We start from the raw sequence: 13,649 nt of genomic DNA, 5'->3' as shown, positions 1-13,649 counted from the left end.
TCATGCGCATGGATTATATTCCTTTTTTAAAATTTATTTTGCATACAGCTTTTATGTGCATAAGTTGATGCATATAAATCATTTGAGTGTGAATATTCTAAGGGCTTGTAAAATTAATAAAGGGACCTTTGGACCTTATGTGGGACATCTAGACCTATCAGATCAAAGGCATATGACCTTAGCAAGGTCTTTCTCCTAAGTCAGCTTTTCACTCTGTCAATTTTTTTCTTCTCTCTAAAACTCATCTTCTAGCTTTCTTCCTAAAATATCATCCTGTTGAACCGTTCAATTTTTGAATAGGTGGTGCTCAAACGTTTACCGCGTCAAGGGCTCCGTAACGGACCGAATGAGTTCTTGTTCCAACAGGTAAGTCATTTTCTCCTTTACTCCACCGTTTCTATCACCTAGGGCATTGTTATTTTACTTAATGCATGCCACTAGAAGTGTTCTACTTCAAATTTGTGGTAATTTCTAGCCTAAAAAGCTAATTCTATCACCATTGGGTGATTTATAGGGTGTCTTTGAATTTTGTTGTGAGAAGCACTATTTAGATCATCCCTGTCAAGTAAACTGTGAAGGGAGCTAATTATTTTTGTATGACTTTATTTGATACAAATATATGCAGGTTGAATGTTGAACTGGTGTGTTCTTGTGAAGTTGTTCTACGATGTTAATTTTTATTGGATAATTATAATTGAGACTATGGAATTGTGCTTAAATAATTTATGCTTTGGTGTTGAACTGGTACATGTGGCAATTATGTTTGTAAGTGTCTCTGTTGAAATTAATCTGTTTTGGTTGAAATTGTTCTGGTGTGAGGGTTTGGAGTAAGGGCTCTGTGATAGCATGTAGTTAGTGTGAGGGGAAGGGTGATATATATAATTGGGTATTTGATGTCTAGAACACTATAGGACAGTTTTAATAACTTAGATAATTAAATCATAACTTGTTAAAAGCCTTTTTTGTTGGTAGGATAGAGGGGACTTAAAAACCTGAGTTGGCACATCCCTGATCATAGAGCAGCCCTGGTCTAGTCCAGTACGTTGTGACTAGTCATATGTGCTAGCGCCGAAGGTGAGTCTGATGCGTTCAGACATCTGAACCCTCTTCGGTGACCAATTGGGGAAAAGTAAGATCTCTACTATGATGAAAATTAGACAAGTAGTTTACCAAATAAGAACCATGATATTATATATATATATATATATATATATGAACGTAAACTGGTGCATGGAGGGGATCTCACTCCTTTTTCTTCTTCTGTTTGGATTGATTGATGTTGTTTGACTGCCAGGATGTATGTATGGTGTTGTTGAGTGGTTGTAAAGCATATGAATGTGAACTACAATGATGTAATTGAGTATGAAGTGGACATCTCAGGATGAGATGATTGAAAGAGATGTGTGGGGTGTTGTTGTTGTTTTGTATAACTGTATGGAGCTTTGAAATGATATGTATATCCCTACACTCGAAGCACTGTTCATGCTTAAATATAGGAGAGTAGTGTAAGTGGTGAGAGTAGAGGGAGGTTCTCGTCTATAGTCTTAGAGTTTAGACATAGACAGATGGAGGATTTACCTTGCATAGTGTTGGGGAGTGCCAGCTGAACTACGCAAGTGCAAAGACGACCAATAGTTCGACAGTTATACCAATGAGTCGTGTGAGTGTTTGAGTCATGGTTTAAAGTGATATGCCTCGATTGTTCTTTATATGTAGCTAAGCACGATGATATTTATTGATTGAACTATATGATTACTGCTTGTTTATCTTCTTTGTTGTGTGCTGCTTGTGTATGTTTCCTTTGCGATGATCATCCACTTGGATGGGAGCAGAAATTGTTGAGGAGGTTCCTTGGAGCAAGAGTTGGAGGATGCTGATGATGCAGTATAGTATTTTTAGGATTTCTAATTTTAAGTTGGTGTTATTTTGAAATACTCTAAACCGTTTAAGTTTACTATTCTACTTTGACTGTTCTCTTTATTGAAATGTGGACACTTAAGTTATATGATTGTGATTATTATATATTTGGGATGCCACAAATATCATATATTTTGTAATAAAATTTCACCATGTAGTGTTACTTCTTCAAGCTATCTATAGTGTTTGTCACTTAATTTCTCCTTTTGTCATAAATTTATTCTTTATTTAGCAATGATTATTAAATTTATTCAATTAAAACTATTTACAAATGTTTAATTGATTAAGCAATATTTGCAAACAAAACTAAATGTCGAAATAAAAATATTATTAAGTACGAAATACTTTTTAGATGTATATTTTAAATTTTAGTATATCCTGTTAGGGTTCTATTTAAATAAGTTCCAATAAATAATATCAAAAATGAAAAAGAAAAAGAACTTTTTATAATCTAAAAATAATGTATAAATAAAATAAAATTTCCAATGCAGCTTGATGTGGGAATTTATCCAATGTTAAAAGCATACCTAGTTTTAGACCTAGATCTTAGAGTTTGAAGTTTTGTTGAATAAATGATGTTAATAAGTGTTTATGTTTTCATTGAGACGGTGCAGGAAGAACTCTTTTTGAATGACACATGTTCCAATCAAGAAACTCAAACAACACTTCAAGAACTACAGTAACATGTTGTTAGATGTATTACCTCAAAATAAAATGTGTTAATGTTAGCAATATTTTTGTAACATCAACCATATATGTGTCTATTATCACACTCCAGTAAATTAGTTGAATATATGTAACTAAATATAAAAATTTTATTATATTTTGACGCATATAATACTAGCTAATAAATGACTCGAAAAATATTTTATTAATCTCAAGAATGTTAAATGAAAAGTAAATTGTGATAGAAACAAACACACACACACACATATATATATATATATATATATATATATATATATATATATATATATATATATATATATTTTAGTTTAGTATTATTTTATCGTTATTATTATGATATTGAAAATACATTCTAATTTAGTTTAATCTAAATTTGAAATAATTTTTTGAAATGTTAAATTTCAACCAAAGATACTTTATAAACTTATGAAAAAACAACAACTCAAAAAACGAAAAAAAAGAGAGGAAAGGAAGTTAATAACTCCGAACAATTTGCATAAAAAATCCTAGGACATTATACTATGTTTTTTTTTTCATAGGAATTATAACCACGAGTGAATTGTAAAAATCTATAAATAACAATAATCACAAAAGACACTACAACTATTTTTAACATAAAAAATATTCTCTTAATATGAGAAATAAAAATATATCGATACAGGCCATTAAATCAATTACTATTGGGATCAAATACGAATAAAAAAAAGTAAAATTAAAAATACACACAAATGTCTATAATCAGGTATGAAAGTAATTTTGTTTTCAAATATGAAAAATAAAGAAATATAAATTTAAATAGAGTAACAATGTAAGATTGATTTCTCTAATCCCAAATCTCTAATGACAATTTAAATGGTCATAATAAAAAATTATATTCTACGAATCTTTATCAAAATTTCAACCCAATGTAACCATGAACGGAGAAGAAACCATAATTTTATCCACTTTGTGAATATGTTAACAATATTTTTTTCTTTTTACAAAAATAACACTTCTCTTGATTAATCTCAAATCCTTTATCCATTTAATTTAAGTGAGAGACATAGACTTTATTATATTTAACTTTTTAGACACAAAGTATAGAGTCCAATCCAAAACGAACATATTTATCTAAAACTTTTATAAAGAAAAAGTTCAATACAAAAAATTCATTAAATTTAGGATTTATCATCTTTTATGGTGTGTTTATCCAAACTAGTTATCAAAACCATTAATTTGGTACTATTATTAAGTTTTTTTTAAATATATTAAAGAGATTTAACACCAATTAATCACGAGAAAAGTCAAATAAAAAAATCAACAACACCATTTTCAATATTTTTTCTTATATATCACTTAATTTGTCTATTATTGACTAATATGAGACTTCTAATTTGCACTTTGAATCTTAACTAATTCAAATGTTAAAGATAAAATTGTTCTTTGATTATGAAATGATTCATGTTATTTGGTAACTTTGATTAGTTGTGTTTATACTTCATAATATTTAATGTATGCAAACTCTCCCTATGTCACATTATACATGTTTCGATCTTTTGACAATAATTTACATATCACTATTTTATTGATGCGTTTGAATTTATTTGAAAAAAATATTTGAAACTAACAAATCACAAACCATCATTGTAAAAGAATTAAAAAAAAGTTGTAAAAAACATTTTTCTTTTTTTTTCTCTTCTTTCACACAAATGAGCTATACATGGGTGACTACATGTTTATACTCTTTCGTATGTTTTGCACTGTATTTGAAGAGGGTGACACTTCATAATGAAGCAGTTTTGATTCAAGTAACAATGATACCAAAGTTATCAAACTTGTTAAATTTTAATAATATCATACAATGACAGACTTTCAGTGATGTCAAATAAGCTTATATGTGTTATTTTTAAAATTGTCAAAATAAACTTGAACCAAAAGAAATTACAAAATGGGTCTCAAACTGAAAAATTGTGAATTAAATTAAATCAACCAATGTTTTACCTATTAGTTTGACTCTCAGTTAACTTAAGTAGAGTTGACAGTTTAAAAAAATAACAATAATAAATAAGTTTTAAAAAAAATAAAAGTAATATTTATTTAAGAAGTTTGTTAACTTAATGTAACTTCTATATCATATTTTAATTAAAAAAAATCTCATATATGAATTATAAATTTTAAAATTAAAAATATTTGAATAATTTTTGATTTTTTTTATTTAAACACGTATATGCATCATAATTTATATTTATTTATATAAAATAATTACATCTAAAATTTAAATTCAGAAATATAACTAATTTTTGAAATAAATAGTTACTTTTCATTTTTTATACTTTTTAAGTGGACAAAAAAGTTCATTAAACTGTAATAAGGTTAGACCAAGTCAACAATATAAATATTTATTTATTTATCGAAGCACCGTATCTTGATGTAACTCTCATAAAGTTGTTGAAGTTGGAACTGAAATACCCAGAGTTAGAAGAATTCCTTTAAGAAATTTTTTTTTATAAGAGATTGATATAGTTAGAAAAAATATGTACATAAATTTTTTAGGAGTTAGTAATTTGAGAAATAAAAAAGTTGACTGATAATTATTAAATAAAAACTAAGTAAAATAAATACTACACAATCAAAATATATAAGGTTCTCACACAATACTCGAAAAAATAAAAATAATAAATGCCTGATAATATGATATTTAGAACTTGGAATACTGAAATACGTCTGTATAACTTAACAGCAAATAATTCATCAGTCATTTTGTTTTTCTTATGAAAACAAACCCTCACACACTTTTACACTTTCATTTTTTTTCACCCATATTAAATTTTAGTACAAAATTATCAAGAACAAAATATTAAATTTTAGTTTCTTTAACAAACTTTTTATTTAGATTTTTTATCTTATAATACTTACTTTGGAATTTACTCTTTTTAAAGTGTCATATAAGTTAAACAAAAACAACAACAGGAAAGTATGATTCCAGATATTTTTATTTTAAATTTAATTACAACTTAACAACAAAAATTACGATTGAAATATTTTATCTGCAAATAAAAGTTACAATTTTTTTTTATAATTTATTGATCATTATAATGGCATTGAAATTTAATTAAAAGTTTTATGGATTTTTTTTAGGCGGAATAGAAATAAATAAATAAAAAAAAGCTGTTCCCCGTCTCACAAAATCTCTATTAAAATTAGAACCAAAATGGGTTGCGAATATTAGTATTAGTCATAAAGAACGGTGTGCCAGAGTTTTTATTTATCATTTATATATTTATAAAACAAAAACAAAAACCCTTTCACTAACACAACAATAGTGTCTTTGCCAAAGAAGAAGAAGATTGAATCGAAACGCGGAGTTTCTTTGTCTCTCCCCAACAAATTATGGTTCTGAAGAGGAAGAAGATGGAGCAGCGCTTCACCTTCTTCTTCTGCTGTTGATTTCATGGCCACCTCCCAGTCCCAGCATCGCTGCGTTTTCGGTATCCCCTCCCTCTCCTTCTTCGTGTTTTTCTGGTTATTGACCATTTGGGTGTTAAAGAAATGGGAAATCGAATTAGTTTCATCTTTAAATTTTCTATCTTTGTGGCTTCTTGTTATTGCAACCTTGGATGCTGTCAATTTCAATCAGATTGGAATTTTTGTAATTCATGCACGTTGGTTGTTGGGTTATGACAATTGTTGTGATTTTATTGTAGTTGGGAATATACCGTATGATGCCACAGAGGAACAGCTTGTCGAAATCTGTCAGGAGGTTGGCCCAGTAGTGTCATTCAGGTAACTTTGAAAAAAGTTCTTAGCTGTTCATGAGTTTTTTTTTTTTCAGGTTTATTTTTTTTGTTATAACAATTCGTATTTTCTCCCACCCTGGAAATAGGGCATTAGTTTCTTATAAGCACTTACAGTAGAGAAAAATGGTGAGAAAAAATGAAATGAGTTTATCCCACAATTTGAGGTGTATAAGCTTCTCTTCTTATAAGATCTTATGAAGAAGTTTATGCAAGAAAATCAATAGTTGTGGCTAGAAGTTGCTTTCCAAGTCTGTTTTAAGGGACAAGTTTCATTATGAGATTTTTCTGTAATTTTTTGGAATTTCCTTTTTGCTTCTTGACCAATGTTTTATTTGGTTGAAGACTTGAAGCTTTCCCATCTTTTATCTGCAGATTAGTTATTGACAGGGAAACCGGGAAACCGAAAGGTTATGGATTCTGTGAGTATAAGGATGAAGAAACAGCTTTAAGCGCTCGACGAAATCTTCAGGGTTATGAAATTAATGGCCGGCAATTGCGTGTTGATTTTGCCGAAAATGACAAAGGGACTGACAGAAATAGAGAACAGGTATATTATCAAATTTTTTTGAAATAGTGACTAGTTATTCTTCCGAATCTTTGTCATGTTTACTATAAAGATAGCACCGAGTCACCATTGATATGGCATGCACCCATACACTCACGAATAATTGGACATTCGTTGTCTTCTTTATATTTATATTTTTCAAAATGCAAAGTTTAATCAATGTGAAACTAAAAGGGAAATACATATTAACTCATACAAGTATTTCGCTCACATTGTTCAATTTCTTTTACTTGATAGTTTCATTTTTGACCAATTAAATCATGTCACGCATAAGCAAGTACTGGATGTTGGTTTATTACAGATTAAATTGTTTATTTTTCTTTTTTGTCACAGGGTCGTGGTGGGCCTGGAATGACAACAAATGTTGGTTAGTTGTTTTCCTCTTGCTATTATTTTATGCTGTACTAAATAATTTTGCACATTTAATCACTGCATTGCCTTTTTTATCCTGTGTTTTTCATTTTCTCCTCTGTATTAAAGACCCTCAGAAACAAGTTGGTGGCCCAGCTGGGGAAGCTGTTCAGCATCAGCCTATTGGTCTTCATATTGCCATAACAGCTGCAACTGTCATGACAGCAGCTCTAGGCGGTGCTCAGTTTGGCATCCAGTCAAATCAAAATAGTTTGCAGAGTCAGTCAGCATTGGCACATGATCCTTTAACCCTGCATCTGGCCAAAATGTCCAGGAGTCAGCTTACGGAGATGATATCTGAACTCAAGGTAACTATTGGTTATGGGTACCTTCACTTCCCTAGAAAACTTTCTCTTTGGTTGATCATTTCGTTTCTTGTTATGATTGCAGGGAATGGCTACACAAAACAAGGATCTGGCTCGCCAGCTGTTGCTTTCAAGGCCACAATTGCCCAAGGCTCTTTTCCAGGTGTGTACTATTTCTCCTATATCAATTCCCCTGTGAATTTGTTCTACCACAGCATTCTTTTATGACAAACTTGTCTCTTTTTAGTTTCTACATGTGCTCATATGATATAGATATTCATTATGGTGGCTATACCAGAAAGTTCATTGATCTGACCACATGTGACTGTTAGAAATGAACTAACGAGATCATGCAAAATAAGATAGTTGAGTAGTAGAGACTGGAGAACAGTTTACATCTGACTGATACACTTTTGTATATAAAATGACTTTTTGGATGACCTTTTCTCATTTTTCAATTTAAATGCAGCTGAACTATGAGTTTTTTTTTGGGGTATTATACTTGATTCATAGCAGTTTTGTAAAATCTGTCTGCTTCATGGAACTGGATCATGGCATGTCTGGTAGGGAGATACATAACTTTTTCTATCTTTTGCTACAACTTTTTGGAGGAGGGAAGGTATAGTTTTTGTTTTGCACTAATTGGGAGGCCAATCCATTTGGTGACTAGAGTTCAACAGGACATAGTTCGTGTAATACACATGCTGCTTTTGCATGATTTGCTAGTTTTGTGGCCTTTTTCTTGTCATTTTACACATTCCGTAAGTTGGAAAAGTCAGCCTACTATTTACCTCCAAAATCATGATTCATAATAGAGTTAGTCATGGCTGTGTAGGTCATGGTTACATGGTATGTTAATAGTACTTGACTCCTGCTATCAACCTCTTTCATTCTGTTTTCTTTTGAAGTATTCCTTAATCCTTATCCTTGACTTGTTATTTCTCTTTCCATAGAATTACAGTCTAAAAAAAATATATCAATGTTCATTGTGTGGGCTGTAATTTAGAATCTTTCAATTTTGTGTGCTACTTTATCTTTATTTTGACAATTAACGTCTAGCTGATCACTCTTTCCTTCGATTATACTTTGTGATGTGTTCTATACCATCCAAAATATTTTCAACTCGCAAAAAATTTACCTTTGGGGGTTTTTGTGGATCTATTTATTTGTATATGATTTGGATAATTTCTTTGATCATTATGTTCACAATTTTATATGCAGGCTCAAATAATGCTAGGAATGGTGTCTTCCCAAGTGGTTTGTTTCACTATCTTTCTGCTTGATGTTCATTTGTTTTATATTTTATGCCAAATCTTTGTCATTTGGGACTTATAATTTGATTTAGGTTGCTATAAATCCCAACTTCCAAGGCTGTGAACTGAGCCTTTTAACTTGTAGATTACAGCTAGTGTGTTCTGGGACAGTTGGAAACAACTAACAGCTATTTTTTTTTTTAATTTTTTTTATACTATTTTATATATTGCCTTGTGGAGAACAATATGTTTAGGCAGACTGAGAAAGAGAAAGGGAATAGACTTTATTAAGCAATTGATTATCTTTCTTGTCTAGGTAGTCGGAGTTATCTGGAATTGATTTCATGGAAGCTGTATACGCCAATTGTATTTGTGGATCAGACAAAATTTGGGTAGCAAATATTCCGAAACTGGAGGTCTCAAGATTAATAACTTACCCTTAATAAATAAAGCTCAAATAACTAAAACAACTTAGGGAAAAGACATGGAAGCTCAGTTGCTGACAAGCTTTAAAATACTTAATTATAAAATTAATAAGATGACTCTAGGACTTATATGACATCAACAGAAGCAAAACCAAATAGCCCTAAACCTAAATATGATCATTCAGGGTTTATGTTATATCAAATTAGCGTTAAATTTATATTAGACTACTTAGACTTTTGTTCCTTAAACTTGCTCCTTCTAGATCACTAATTTTTTTTGTCATGATAATTATTGCAGTTACAAATGCCAAACCTTAGGCTGGTTTCAGATCAACCCTCACAGTCTTTAATGAATGAAGGTCAGCTGGCTCAGCCACCATTGGTTCAAACTCTGCCAGGCCTTCCTCCTCATGGGCAGAGCAAATTGCAGTCTGGTTTGACACCTTATGCTCAAGAAGGCCAAGTCAACACCATACTTCATAATCCTCTGGCTCCTAATCAATTAACTGCTCATCCAAAGCCTCCAGTGCAGCCCCGAATTCCCGTTCAACAACATCCAAACAACCCTGTACTGCCTGGAACTTTGTCAGGGCAGCCTAATTTATTACTTCCTTCTTTGCGCCCAGGTCTGGGAAGTTTGTCTGTCAGGCCTCCAATTCAACCGACAACTTCAACTGCTCTAAACCAGCAAATGCATGTCTCTTTGCTACAAAATTCTGCACATGTTGGAAACTCAACTGTCGGACATAATATTCAAATGGTTCGTCCAGATGCCAACTTTCAGGTGCCAAGTTTTGCTTGTTTTTTAATTCTTTTATGTTGAGATATGTTTTTCTTTAAAAAAAAAAATCCATGCATTAAAAGTTAATATTAGGACGTACCATGCTGGTTTAGCCCCACCTTTCTTTTCATGGGATGATTATTCTTGCTTTCTGCACTTTGTTATTGCTTTTTATTATTTTAGTTGCCTTTTGTAGTAGAGAAAGAAAGTAGATGTCCGTAGCACAGGATATCAGAAATACAAAAACTAGACAATAGGAGAAACCCACATTAAAGCTTTCCGTTCCTGCAATTCTGTCAAAGAAGAAACGTCTTTTTAGCACCATAAGGAGGCCTGATATATCTCTATACCCCATCAAAGTGCAGATAGAATATTTATACTTTTTGGCCAATATGGGAAATATTTCTGCAGCAATGTGGAAAATTGAGTTTGTCCGCTACCAGCTCATTCTACCCATGATAGACTGATTTTCCTAACAAGTTGGCTTGTTTTTCAACCCTAAACTCTCTCAACTAAGCTAACTTGTGAGTTTAACAAACAACACTGATTTAAAGTATTACCAATCAAGCCAAACACTTAACCTTTGAGGGAGCTATATCCTTCCTAAGTTGCTAGAGCAGGGTTGATTTTAAAATGAAAATATTAAAGAGTCTAAATTCAGTACCCCTTTTGTATTTTTTGTTATAAATAGGTGGGTACATCCCTTTAGTTTTTTTTCCTTTCTTATTTGCTTTAGTTTGTGAGGACTTTCTTTCCTCTTGCATTTGTATATTAATGAAGAAAAAAACATCGAAGAACTTACTATTGAAACATCATTGACATTTTGTAGTATTTTCACATTATTTACCGTACATAGAAATGTCCAGTCATTGGTTGAGCATCCCTTTGTGCTCTCAAATTGAGATGCTATGTAGCTGATAGTGTGCAGAAGTTTATTTTCTCGTCACTTCTGCGTAGCTGGCTACAATTTCTATATTTATATGCTCATATTTTTAAATAATGTATTTACCTTTATTTATTGAAACAGCCTGGTCCCTCCATATCGGTGTCTACTTCTCAGTTATTGAGTAAAGGTGATAAATCTTCTAATATAACGTATTCAAACATGCCTTTGGGAGTAGAGAAAAAAAACAATGTTCGTGATTCTTCAGAATCTTTTTCTCGCCCATCAAAGCTCATGAAATTGGATGAGGGAAGGAGTACACCCCTTTCTACTGGGATGTCAGACGTGCCTGTCACTGATGGACCGTCTCATACCCTTGGAAGAAGCTCATTGCCTGTACTTGCTACTCCTAAAGCAGAAGGGCAATACTCTGAGCTACAATCTTCTCAGGTATGTATGTGACTTGGTGATTCATTGATGAGATGTGAAGGTGAATTATTGTCTTATGAATTTATCGAAACATTCATTGTTATTTTTTGACTTTGGATGCAAAAGTTGTTGTAAGGTCATCTCTTTTGAGATTCAGTATTTTGAATAGTCTTTCATTTGGTTGCTAAAAAAGATAGTCTAACCTTTAAAAAGGGTTCCTAGAATACTTCGGAATTGTGTAATGTTGCCTGTTTTCTTAAATGAAGTTTGAAATTTACATAAGATTATCTGCAAATGGTCAGGTACATTTAATTGGGGTGCATCTAGTAGGAACTGAACTTTCAGATTTGTCAATTATTTGACTTACGCAATCAGTATTTATGCTGTGAAGTTTCCTTATCTTTTATTTTGAACTTTGAAATATCATAAGCAAAAAAACTATGCTCTGTTTACGCCACGAGTCTTAACCATCTTTTAGATCACTAGTCTGGTAACCACTAATTGGCGTGGAACTAGAGATTAGTATAACGGATCATGTGTGTACTTTAGGGATCATGATGACATGACTCTGCCATGGTTACAAGCTTATATAGTCTGTAGTAATCTGAATTCCATATTAGGAGAGGGATTTTATGCATGGTTAGTGCAAAACGCATCTTATACCTTTTATTCAAATGATCGAATATTTAGTCCCTACCTTTTAGGCTAGCAAACTTTGCCTGAAAACAATGCTTTTAAATGTTTCATATTTACATTTACGTTACTTTTACTGTTTCGAATGTTTTGTTTTAATTCTTTTTACCACAATGGACCCTTATCTTGTTTGGTTATAGTAACCGATCGTACTGGATATATATTCATTATTTTGTTTTCATTACGCATCCCAGCTTCCTCCTGATGTGGAGTCTGTTTTGCTGCAACAAGTATTGAATCTGACACCAGAGCAATTGAGTTCCTTACCACCAGAGCAGCAACAACAGGTAATTCAGCTCCAGCAGGCTCTTCGGCGAGATCAGATGCAGCCCTCATAACAAAGAGAGACTCATGAACAGTTCAGATAGCAACAACTTATTGTATACTAGCATTTGCTGTAGATTAGATTCAGAATATTAAAATTCTTTCTACTACTATTGCTTCTTTTGTAATTTGTTTTCTAGTTCATTGCCCAAATAGTTGATGTAGCATTGAGGAGATCCACATGGGCGCTTCTTTAATCCCTTAGAAGAGATATATTGTACAATAATAATTTTGGCGATAATTTTTTTTTTGCTGTTGGCAAATCTCTAGTGTGGGCTGAATAACTTTGCCTTGTCGTTGGAGCTATTGTAAGCATGCATATGCTTGAATATGTTGTCTGCACTATGTATTATCGCTGATCCCCCTCAATTTAGACAATAAAATGTCTAAGCTCAATATCCAGCATATTAATTCTCATTTCAATAATTTTCCTTGTTTTCGTTTTCTTTACCATTCACATCATACAATACACAGTACAGAGCAATTGCCAGGTCTGAGATCTTATATGAGTGCTTTGTTTCGTTCAACTATCTGGAGCATTGTGACCGGAAATGGTTGGGTTGTCATACAATACACAGTACAGAGCAATTGCCAGGTCTGAGATCTTATATGAGTGCTTCGTTTCGTTCAACATAGTGCCCACAAATATCTGGAGCATTGTGACCGGAAATGGTTGGGTTGTCATTGACAACAGTGAACAATATTGTACTAGAAAGAAATGCATCCCTTTTCTTACGGAATAAAGAAGAAATCAATTTGAAGGCATGAATTTTTATGAAATGGTTTATTTTCCGTGGCACTGAAATATGCTTTGATTTTATTTCTATAAGATTAGTGAGCAGTGACATTTGTTCTTTATACTAAAACGATGACAAACTAATTAGTTTATTTTAAGATCTTTGATTACCCTATCAATTGTCTTTCCTTTCCTTTTCCCGCACAAATAATTTTGTATGTATGTACTCCAACAAAATGAGGTAGAACTAGTAATCCCTGTGGTCTAGGAATATTTTGTTAAGAAAACTGATGAATCCAAACCACACCAGAATCGTTTTGCGAGTAGAAATGAAGAGTGACTTAGTGGGAGCAGAGGCTATTATACATGAAAAATTTCCCAGTGGGAGTTTTGGCTACCAAGATAAAAGAGAAAACCAAACATTGAGAGGAAGGAACCTAGAAACCAAGTGCCCAACTTTGCAG

At 32.1% G+C, this 13,649-nt stretch overlaps 1 protein-coding gene across 1 annotated transcript; it reads left to right on the top strand.

Annotated features, from left to right (window-relative positions):
- Positions 1-5,866: 5,866 nt before the first annotated feature.
- CSTF64 (cleavage stimulating factor 64) lies at positions 5,867-12,866 on the top strand. Its single transcript, XM_047313502.2, has 10 exons — positions 5,867-6,071; positions 6,288-6,366; positions 6,753-6,927; positions 7,279-7,312; positions 7,426-7,664; positions 7,747-7,824; positions 8,883-8,918; positions 9,638-10,123; positions 11,148-11,453; positions 12,320-12,866. Exons 1-10 carry the CDS (start codon positions 6,035-6,037, stop codon positions 12,461-12,463), a joined length of 1,614 nt encoding a protein of 537 aa, XP_047169458.2. The 5' UTR covers positions 5,867-6,034; the 3' UTR covers positions 12,464-12,866.
- The last annotated feature ends 783 nt before the right edge of the window (positions 12,867-13,649 follow it).

The sequence above is a fragment of the Vigna umbellata genome, chromosome 8 (assembly GCF_029865625.1).
Source record: "Vigna umbellata cultivar VRB3 chromosome 8, Vumbellata_1.0, whole genome shotgun sequence".
Taxonomy (NCBI): domain Eukaryota; kingdom Viridiplantae; phylum Streptophyta; class Magnoliopsida; order Fabales; family Fabaceae; genus Vigna; species Vigna umbellata.
The sequence above is the reverse complement of the archived record's forward strand: the minus strand, read 5'-3'. Positions and strand labels throughout refer to the sequence as shown.